We start from the raw sequence: 10,948 nt of genomic DNA, 5'->3' as shown, positions 1-10,948 counted from the left end.
TATATTACATTAATATGTTTATATCAATTAAACCATATTAATTTTTTTGGGGAATATTGAATTGAATCATATTGCTTAAATACATAATTTAAGTACGTAAATTAAAAAACAAAGAATAATATATAATTGTATATTAATAAATTAATTATATATTACTTAGAATGTATATATATATATATATAATGTTTAAATTAATGAAAGTAACATAGCATGCAGTACTGTATAGATAATTAATATTGTTTGGTGATGTGGTTTAATTTGTAACATTAGCTTTTTGTATATATATATATATATATATATCTACATATATGTACACGTATATAAGATACTGGTACTGATATTTATGCATTTTAGTGATTAAATATATGTCAATTTAATATTTAATATTGTGATAAATTCTTGTCGTCACATCTTTAATACAATTGGCATGATTTTATATTGAAGTTTATTCTGAGATAAATTATAAATTGAAAATGATAAATTAAAAAAATACCAGGTTCAAAAAATAAATGATTTATTCTTTAATCTACAAAAATTTAAAAACTTTTTATCACATTCTTTGTATATTTTGTAAGATTAGTGGTTATATATTTTTAAACTATATTTGTGCTATTTAAATTTACATCTAATTGAAATTAAAATATAATTTTTTAAAGAAAATTATTGAAATGGTAATGAATTATCCACTTAAATTATTCCTTGAAAAATAATAATTACAGACTAAAATAGAGCTAAAAATTGACACTTGTCACCTTCTTCTTACCCCAAATCACAGCCTGGTAATTTTATCAAACAAAACCAAAATAAAAGTACACCCAAGGAGCGCTCTGTTTTACTTCCATTCTTTTCCGACATGTGATTTTTTTTTTTTTTTTTTTTTTTTTATTAAAATTCAAAACAATACTTGCACACAGCACATTGCGCACACTTCTTTCGCCATACAAACCTAAAGGAAAAAGCTTCCGCTTTCTCTTTCCAATCTCCCATGGCAGTTCTCAACCAGCTTCTGAGAGCGAGAGCCACGGCATTAACGCCATTCCTATCAAGGACGACAACAGATACGACGACATTTTTGGGTTCTTTGGTAAGGACTATATGTTCTTCTTCGACTTTGAGTTCCGAAATTGACCTCAAGGCGGCTTCTTTGTTGATGACGAAGTCGCCGCTCCTGAAACGGGACCCGAGTACCAGAAACGTTCAGTGGGTTTTTCTCGGTTGCCCTGGTGTTGGTAAAGGAACTTATGCCTCTCGGCTCTCTAATTTTCTCGGCGTCCCTCACATCGCCACCGGCGATCTCGTCCGCGACGAGATCTCCTCCTCCGGTCCCCTTGCCTCTAAGGTTAGGGTTTTTCTTCTTTTTCACGAATCAGGTCGTTTCCTTTGAATTTTTCCGTGATTTGACTTCTGGGCTTTTGTTTACTTCAAATTCCCATTATTTCTTCATTGATTTTTCTTTATGGATTTGCACTGGTGAAAATATGTTGTATGTGCAGAGTCCGGACTAATGGGCGCTGTCTTTGTTTGTTTTGTTGTTTTTTGTGGCTTCATGTTCTTTTTTGCAGCTTAAGGAGATTGTTAACCATGGAAAATTGGTATCCGATGAGATTATAATAAGCTTGTTGTCTAAGCATCTTGAAGCTGGAGCAGCTAAGGGGGAGTCTGGTTTTATTCTTGATGGTTTCCCTCGAACAATAAGGCAGGCGGTGAGTACTCCCTGTGACTTGAAAGTACGAATTTAGCACTGTGTAATATTGTATGTTATGTATACTATGAATCTTCAGTCCTGCAATTTTGAAAGGGAAGTCTTAGTTAATGAGTAGTTCAATGGCTCTTGCAATGGCGGCAATGTTCGTTTTGAAAACTTGGATAAGCAGATAGATTGAAGTTAGAAGCTTATGAGAGTTTAGCAGCTTTTCCTGGATATTATTGGCAAAAGTGCATAATTAAACTGATAAGTTATGATTTGGGAGCTATAAACAGTCATAAATTTCCTACTGATTATGATATGGTTTTAGCCTATAATTTGGGGATCTTTTTCAGGAGCAAACTGTATTGATTTGGTACTGTTTATATGGTCAATTACAGAAATAAGAGAATGGATTTCTTCTTTTGCTAAATTCATTAGGAGCTGCTGAAATAGAATGGCACAGTTATGAAAACATAGTAGTCCAAACATCAATAAATCCCTTAATCCTTTGCATTGTGCAGGGAAGATTACCCTTAAACCAAACACAACGGTTCTGGAACCATGATTTTCTAACTATAGGTCTCCATAATATCCCTTAATCCTTTGAATAGGTGGTTACTTCTGGAATTTTAGGATGTGTTTAGCTGTGGAAAATAGAGATCACTTTTCAGAAGATTTTCTATAAGAATAAAAAATTGTTGAAGATACATGTTGAGTTGTTAGAAAATAGGAAAACTCAATTTCAAAATTAGGCGCGTTTCCTATTGTTTATTTAAAGAAAACAAAAAATAATTTTTTTTTTCAGAGAATAGGAATAGAAGAAGGAAAACCTTTTGCCCAACTAGAATCACCTAGATTGCCGTAGATTAGCATTTAATATCTCTCTTCATTTTTGGAGATTGGTTTAATGAGGTCATTAAATTGGCTAGTTGCAGGAGTTGCTTTCTTTGATGATGATGTCAATTATTTCTAACTGGGGTGTGTTGAAAATGGAACTATATTTTTCAGGTCCCATTTTCTCTTCTTATCTGATACCCTCACTGTCTGAGGAATAGTAAATTAATTTTAAAAAAATTGATTAATTGATTTTTGTGCATGCTTTCGTGTGTTTCATTATGTTGCAGGAAATATTGGAGGGTGTGACGGACATTGACTTAGTGATTAATCTGAAGCTTAGGGAAGATGCTTTGCTTGCAAAATGTCTGGGAAGGAGGATTTGTAGTGAATGCGGAGGAAATTACAACGTGGCCTGTATTGACTTAAAGGATGAACATGGAATGTCTGGAATGTATATGCCTCCACTTCTTCCTCCTCCACAATGTTCGTCAAAGCTTATTACTCGGGCTGATGATACTGAAGAAGTTGTTAAGGGTCGACTCCGTATTTACAATGAGATGGTAGATTTCCAGTATCTATCATTTATTTTCCAAAATCTTGTGATTCAAGAATCTGATTTTACATATAATCTATCACAACTCAAAAGATGCCTAGATGATTGGCCATCTCTATAGTATGCACTTTATATAACATGACACATGTGCATCTGTATGTGGAGAAGTGAATCTGAGCTTGGTATACTCATTTATGCTTGGATTACTGACATGTGCATTTCTTTTCCTGCAGACTCAACCTGTTGAAGAGTTCTATCGGAGTCGTGGGAAGTTGTTAGAATTTGATCTTCCTGGAGGAATACCAGAATCCTGGCCGAAGCTGCTTCAAGCCCTAAATCTAGATGATCATGACGATAAAAAGTCTGCAGCAGCCTAAGTTACAAGTTACTGTGACTTATCGATTAATTAGGTCATTCTTTGTGTGCGTGACTTGCACATGCATATTTATTTTAGAATAAAAAGAGTAGAAAGACTTACTACATGCATTAAGGAGAAACATACCCGTATTTGGATTCCGAATATGAGTTGAAAATGAAAAAGGATAGGACAAGGGCCGAGGAAACGTTTTGTTATACATAGTGATGTTTGATTGATAAATGGCTCATGTCGAGAACAGAGACCAAGGGTCATTCTATATGATTTTATTGTATAATTTGGTTAGATTTTGATGGGAACTGACCAATGCTGAGAAATCAGACTTGTTAAGATCAAGCTTTTCCTGGTCAATACACTAAAGGACCAGGAAATAATGAAGCTTTGTTTTCTGATAGCAAGAAGATGAGTTGGGAATTGTGATGATTCAGATTGAATTGATTATTCCAGGATTTGAAGATGAAATATGTATCAAATACATATATCACAAGTGAATGTGTATGTCTGTGCACTTATTTATGTATATAGATGTGAAGAAATAAGATGGATGAGTATTGGTAACACAATCTTTAAGGCCATAAGAGTCTCCAAATGGATACATGCACAGGACCATCTTGCTAGATTCTTTGGAACCTCATTAGATATTTTCGTTTTCCAATTAGAGGGAGACTCTATTTACGAGCATCTTCTCTTATACTCTAATTTCATACCTATGACATTGAATTGATTGTACTCTAAATCAAATCAAATAAATAAAATGTTTTTGATGTTCTAATTATTGAATAATTAAAATCTAAAATTGAACAAAATAATATAAATAAATTTGAATTATGTTATATAAATATAAACAGAGATTTTATAGTGTTGAAACCCACCTCTACCTTTTTATAACATTTAGACATGCTCCTCCTAGTGAAATCAATAAAAATAGAGTGAGATCAATCTACTGAGGCCCTGAAGAACAAACCCCTGCGGAACTCTGTTTTCCTGCTCTCTGCCGGCACCGCTTCACTCCACTTAGAAATCTTCTCTTTTTTCTTCCCTACTTTCCCATCTTCTGTTTTCTCACCGACAACCAATTCATTCAATTTCACTCGAAAGTTGGATTCATGACTAGGGAAGGCAAAAAGTTCGTTCAACTTTAGCCAATTTGTTCATATTCATCTTGGATTTTAACCGAAATTGATTCGGATCAGATTTTTATTTAAGTGATATCGGAATAGGGTGAGTTTAACCCAATAATATATATATACAAACACACAAATATACATATATAATAAAACCTCCTTATATATATATATATATAAAAGCTGCTTCTTTATATATATATATATATTTAATACAGCTTCCTTATATATTTATATATGTATATATAAGCTGCATAGTACAGATACATATCTATATATACAAAAGCCCTTCGATTAATGCTTCCGCTGGAGCTATATATATATATATATATATGAAGAAACCTGTATGCATACACGTAAGTTATGGGGTTTCGTAGTGATGATTATATGTAATATAATCATCATATTATATCCATACTTTCCATCTTCTATATACCCTTCACTGCATATGGTAAATGGGATGAACAAGTAGTGATGATACATAATGTTGAACACCATATCCATCTCCATTAGAATCTCCGAGCCTATATATGCACAGGGCTATCCTTGCAAGATCCATTGCAGCAACGCTATACATTTCAGAGTGTGAGAGAGAATATGTGATTATATGTGTATTTATCTTTTTCCACATTTCCTCAAGCAGATATCGGATATGTTGACGAGCATCTTCCTCTGATGCTCCAGTTTCTTGCATGTAACATTGGACTGCCTTTGAAACATCTCCTTTAAGCTCTTCCTAAATAAACACAACGAGCAACAAAGCATTATAATGCGTATAAAAACATGTTATCAGTAGTATATTTTGGAACAAAATTGAAATATTATGAAAAAGATGAAAATAGACTAGGCAAAATTCATAATAACGAATTCAATATCAAATGAATCTCAATTAAATTGAAAAATATGTTTGAAGTTTTATCAAATTAGATACATACGGAAGATGTCGCAAGATCGTCTACGAGACGCACAATTGTTGAGGACCAACGAATAAGATCATGATATTCATTCAAGCAATCTAATGGTTTATTGTTTATAGCGTTTGTGAGAATGTAAACATGCTTCAGTACAATTGCTCCTCCTACTGAAATCCATGCATTTTCCATGTAGTCTTCTAGGCTTGGGCTGTATTTACTATAATACCACTTGGCCTCCAATAAATATGCTTCGCATAATTCTGCCCACTGAAAAAGAAAAAGAACAGTTGATTAGGTCCTTGAGTTGCAGTAAATTTGATTCGTATTTCTTTTTTTTTTCTATAAACTAAGGCTTTTATATACAAAATTAATTTATAAATCTAAGAACAAATAAATTGTTTTATTAAATTACCAATCATTCTTGGGTAGATATCCAGTTGGTACTTCCAAACCCTTTTTATAAGAGTGTGGATCCGAGTCTTAATGTATATATTATATGTATTATTGTTAAAAAAAGTCGTATCATTTATTGTGTTATGCAAATGGATCTAATTAATAAAATATATGTATCTATGCTAAAAAAGTTATTTCATTAGTGAAAGTGAATTGGATACTTACTGCTTCTCTTAGATGAGGAATGACATTAATTCCATATTCTTTAAGAATATGAAAGGACATTTCGTTTATAGAGTTATAGAGGCCGAGAAAATATATTTGCATGTACTTCGGGAGCTGGTCAAGTGCATCAATGTCCCATCTGTAATTTTAATATTTGTAATAAAAAGTTAGTAAATATTTATCATCTTATGCTACAACTGCAATTAATTTAGAAGAGTGTGTGTATTACTAATCTCTTAAGAATATCTGTAAATAGCTCCAGTTCATCAAAAGTACCATATACATCATAAATATCATCAATAGTAGTCACAAGAGAATTTACTTTTGTTACAATTTGTCTGTAATATCCAAGTTAAGGCTTAAATATAAGGCCGATACTCCATAAAAAGTTCTCCATCAGCCTGCTCCTCGAGAAGGCCAGTTTGTCCTCGAAGCCGATATTCTTCCACCATCTTATTTTGTAAAATTAGAAAGTTGCATATTAGTTTAAGAAAATTATGGCAAATGATCAAGATTTTTCCGCACAATATTCTAAGTACATAATATTTTATATTAATCCAACAAAGTTGTCTAAGTAAGATGAAAGTGTAAACACAACTAATTCGGTCTAGTAATATGTTAATATTAATTCAATAAAGTGACATAGGTATCACGGAAGCATAAAAATAATCAATCCAGTTTATTAAAGCTTTCAAAGTTTAAAATTTCACTAAATTAAACTTATTAGCTACAAAATATACCAAACATTAACACTAAAGAGTGAAAAAAAGAGAGAGAATATTTTAAGTTTTTGAAGAATATTAAGCAATTTCATTGATTGATTCTTAATAGTAATCAAGTTTTTACACAATGATCCTATGCACAAACTTGTTAAATTAAAACTGTCTCAAGTACAAAACTTAATATATCTTGTATTGAAAGTTAATTAGTTAAAATAAGACAGCGACAACCATAAGTTGAGCTTTAGACAACTAAAAATTTATTATAATAAAAATTAACTTAATAAAATATGAATTAATCTATTATTTATCTAACACTATAACATTGGTGATATTTAACTCAAAAAATCTAATATTCAAATTGTGTTTATGCATTTTTTATGACCTATAAGACTATTAGATATGCCTAAGTTTGATGTTAGAATTGACTAAGTATTTCCAATCAAGAGATAAACTAACAAAATATTTGCATGCTTTTAAGTTACCTTGACTCTCGTTTCAGATCTTCTTTGTAAATGGCCTGCACTATGTTAAAATCCAACTTTGCAAGCTTAAGCAAGACAGGGTTTATATCTTGTTTTCTTTCATAGTACTCAATGAACCATCTGGCCTCCACTCTTGGAACTCTCCAGTGTAAGGGGAGCTCTAAAGCATGGCTGACAAGCATTGAAAGATCATTATTGTTTTGCTTGATGTATTCCTCAAGATGTTTTGTTGCAAACTTTCTAGCTTCTTCTAGAATTGTTTCACCTTCTACCAAAAGGTACGAAGCTTCGTACAAACTCAAAATTCCCTTTATATCTTCATTGAGGCATGCCTTGAAGCTCCCTTTCCCATCCATGAAAATATTAAAAATCTCTGCATTATACGATTGAATATTTATTTTATGAATTTCTACATGCTAACTTAAGCAACTTTAAGCATCAATTTATATATTATTTAACTGAAAAAAAAAAAGTGGTGACATGGTCATGTTTAATTACCTTGAGATAGGTGGTAACCATGTTGTCGTAGGAGTCTGAATTCAAGTGCTGTGGCATGTAAATTACATTTTTTCCATAAATTATTAATTTTTTTTATTTTTTTCATTTAAGCATTTCAAGATTTTGTCTATATCATTCTCAAAGTGATAAGATAATCCGAGTCTCTCGAGAGTATCAATTAAATCTAGGCTATAGAGTGGATCCCCCAGAAATTCAAGCATGGTGCTTACTTGTGCCTTCAGCTTCCTTTCCTGTATACTATAAGATTCTTCCTATACAGAAACAAAAAACAAGGTTTAATAAGTTTGTCTTGCTTGTAAACTTATAAATTAGAACTAACCTAATTATAATAATTAAAAATATTCTAATAAATTACATATTTTATCATAATATGTATCCATATTACTTTCATTAAATATGTATTGATCAATTTTAACTTCCTTTTTTTTTTTTTTTTTTTTTTTTGCAAACTCAAATAATTTATTAATGAAGAAGATGTCTTTCTGCACCATCCAAATAAACATAAAATGGTCCAAAATAATTTACATGACATTAATTATGTTAAAATATAAATAATTGATTGAAGTTTTTCTTATCAACTTAAATTTTAAAGGATAATTAATTTAGACTATTTTTTTAGATGATATTAGAGTTAGTGATTTAGTACCCAAATCTTGATTCTCTCATTCTTATTGAAAAATTATTTCACATAATTTGGTGGATCTGAACTTATCCATACTTTTAATTTAGTGTGCATGCTTGTGTTTGTTTGTAGAATTAAAATAAGAACAAAATACCTAATTTAGGCTCTATTAAATTTTATATTTTAGTTTTAAATATTTTATTGTTTAAAATTTATTCCATAATGTTCAATTTTATTTTAAATACTAACACTGTTTAAAATTTGATTAAAAGAACAAATTGTTCTTAGACCATGTTTTGGAAAGGATAATTCATCCCAACGTCTATCTCTCTCTCTCTCTGCTTCTTCATCTTCATCTGTGTTCATCTTCTTTTGTCTTCGATGAAGCCAACAACACCGGCTATGTCCCATGCTTCTTTTGACTCCCCATTTTTTTCAAACCTTCAGTCGTTTTTTTGAACTCGTATTCCAGTGGAGAAAGAGCTTCCATAACTACTTGAATCGAATTGAAGATCGATTCAATTGGGTTATCCGAAGACATGATGATTGCTTTCTAAAAAACTCCAAAGCCCCACTACTTCCTCACCTCCCCCACTCGTTTATCAGATTTCAACACCAAACCCGATGAGTGCTAAGAATACGGAGAGAAAACTAAGTGTACAAGTTTCATGTCTATATTTTTTGAATTTAACGCCCCAGAAACTAAATCAATCTACTTCTTTTTTCTGTTTGCTAAAAAAAAATTTGAAATGAAGATCATTTCCTTTTTCAAAATACAACAAAGAGGAGAAGCTAGCACAGACTTGAGATGATTTCCCTGTGAAGGATATTGACGAGAACCATCAAAGAGGGAAAACAAAGCCAGGCGGTAAGAACAAGAGGAAGATAAAGAAGATGAAGAGAGAGTCCGCAACCTTCTCCTTTTCCTTTCTCTCATTCTCTTACACATTGTCTGGATCGTAGTAAATAATAAAATTTTAATGTATACTATTTTACGAGTGTAAGAAAATCATGTTTGTTTCAACTTACAATAGTAATAAACGGTATTTGACTGGTAAATTTAGAATGAATTCTAAAACAACTGAATAAGTAGTATGTAACTGACATATTACTTTTTTTTTTCTCTTTATACCTCAATATAATATACTTATTTCTATTTTTATCATCACAATTTCTTATTTATTTTATTAAATATAAAAATTTAATTTATAATAATTATTTATTTAAATACAAATATAATTATATCGGTAAACAATTTAATTTTTTTTATTATATACTTTTTATATACTACTTATTATTATATATAATAAATATGAATAAATTAGTAATTTGACTAAAAATACAAGTATATCATCATATCATCTAAATAAAAATATGTCATTAACATACATTAATATATAGTCATCCAAATATAAAAAATTTTTGCCATTCAATTACTTCAATTACCATACATTAATTAACTATCACTAAAATTTATCAAAACAGAATGTTGGGGAATGAATAAATTAAAACAGGTCTAAGTTGTTATTGACAAAATTTTAGCTGTGTTAACCTCTAACATAAACCAGAACATAAATAATGATTTTATCAGAACATGTTAATAATTAGCCAGACGCTTTAAAAGGTTTGGAAGTTAAAAAAGATTTATAGCTAAAATTAATATTAAGTCAGTTGGGAACTAAATTGTGTATTTATCCAGAAAATAAAGACCATATATATTACTAGCTAGCAAAAGTTAATGGAATTTAGTCTGCAACTTTGTGTTGAATCGGAATATCTTATGCATATATACGAACATACACAGATGAAGATGCACACTAGTAATTAAGCAGGGTAAGAAGGAAACGTACGTACCAGATAATCATTTGTCAGAGATTGAATATAATCATAGCTCCAAAGAGGAGGTTCATAATTTGCTGACCTCCTTGGAATGGATTGTTTATGCACCGGGATTTCACTTCCACCAGCTGCAAGCTTGCACCGAACCCTAAAAGGATCAACACAGACACCATTTTTGATGAGATTACAATTTTCTGGTCTGCTATTCATGAAGAAGAAGCTTGAAGGGATTAATCCTTGAATTAAGCTCTGAATAGCCATACAACAGAAATTTATACACCCTGATATCGATCTTATTATGAATACTGCCAAATGCCTTTATACGTATATATATATATATATATATATATATATTTATGACACGATCTGATTTCTTAATTTTCTGTAATTATTATTATTTATTTCTCTGTCTAATGAGTGAAAAAAATATTCTACTATTGATGGCAGGCATGTGTTTTTCATGCGTACATAAAGTCAAAAAGGTAGGTCCAAATGAATATATATATATATATATATACTGCATTTTTTTGTACGTTCTCTTGTAATTTTTAGCGGACTAACTATTAACTTAGTGCAAGTATTAATCATATATGTTTAATTAATTAATGTACTAATTTTTTATTCTTTTGATTCTAATATTTTTTTAAAAAAATGT

At 30.7% G+C, this 10,948-nt stretch overlaps 2 protein-coding genes and 1 pseudogene across 3 annotated transcripts; 1 reads left to right on the top strand and 2 right to left on the bottom strand.

Moving 5' to 3' along the window:
- The first annotated feature begins 891 nt into the window (after positions 1-891).
- LOC110824090 (P-loop containing nucleoside triphosphate hydrolases superfamily protein) lies at positions 892-3,915 on the top strand. Its single transcript, XM_022054625.2, has 4 exons — positions 892-1,339; positions 1,563-1,703; positions 2,812-3,084; positions 3,311-3,915. The coding sequence occupies exons 1-4, from the start codon at positions 986-988 to the stop codon at positions 3,452-3,454; spliced, it is 912 nt and encodes a 303-aa protein (XP_021910317.2). The 5' UTR covers positions 892-985; the 3' UTR covers positions 3,455-3,915.
- Positions 3,916-4,326: 411 nt separating this feature from the next.
- Positions 4,327-6,265, bottom strand: LOC110824021 ((-)-alpha-terpineol synthase-like). Its single transcript, XM_088213005.1, has 3 exons — positions 6,110-6,265; positions 5,513-5,758; positions 4,327-5,313 (listed from the first exon to the last, which is right to left on the bottom strand). Exons 1-3 carry the CDS (start codon positions 6,209-6,211, stop codon positions 5,017-5,019), a joined length of 645 nt encoding a protein of 214 aa, XP_088069131.1. The 5' UTR covers positions 6,212-6,265; the 3' UTR covers positions 4,327-5,016.
- Positions 6,266-6,312: 47 nt separating this feature from the next.
- Positions 6,313-10,591, bottom strand: LOC110824022 (myrcene synthase, chloroplastic-like; annotated as a pseudogene). The gene is made up of 4 exons (XR_015816901.1): positions 10,309-10,591; positions 7,812-8,083; positions 7,314-7,686; positions 6,313-6,561 (listed from the first exon to the last, which is right to left on the bottom strand). The product of XR_015816901.1 is annotated as a myrcene synthase, chloroplastic-like (transcript).
- Positions 10,592-10,948: the final 357 nt, after the last annotated feature.

This window comes from Carica papaya, chromosome 2 (genome assembly GCF_054855325.1).
Source record: "Carica papaya isolate Zhongbai chromosome 2, ASM5485532v1, whole genome shotgun sequence".
Lineage (NCBI taxonomy): Eukaryota > Viridiplantae > Streptophyta > Magnoliopsida > Brassicales > Caricaceae > Carica > Carica papaya.
This window is presented reverse-complemented; position numbering and strand designations above follow the sequence as displayed.

Coding starts and splice junctions, on each gene's coding strand:
- LOC110824090 (XM_022054625.2), top strand. CDS start 986: ATGGCAGTTCTCAACCAGCTTCTGAGAGCGAGAGCCACGGCATTAACG. Junction 1,340..1,562: donor CCGGTCCCCTTGCCTCTAAG/GTTAGGGTTTTT, acceptor TCTTTTTTGCAG/CTTAAGGAGATTGTTAACCA. Junction 1,704..2,811: donor CTCGAACAATAAGGCAGGCG/GTGAGTACTCCC, acceptor ATTATGTTGCAG/GAAATATTGGAGGGTGTGAC.
- LOC110824021 (XM_088213005.1), bottom strand. CDS start 6,211: ATGCAAATATATTTTCTCGGCCTCTATAACTCTATAAACGAAATGTCC. Junction 5,759..6,109: donor TTCCTCATCTAAGAGAAGCA/GTAAGTATCCAA, acceptor TTTCTTTTTCAG/TGGGCAGAATTATGCGAAGC. Junction 5,314..5,512: donor ACGATCTTGCGACATCTTCC/GTATGTATCTAA, acceptor GTGTTTATTTAG/GAAGAGCTTAAAGGAGATGT.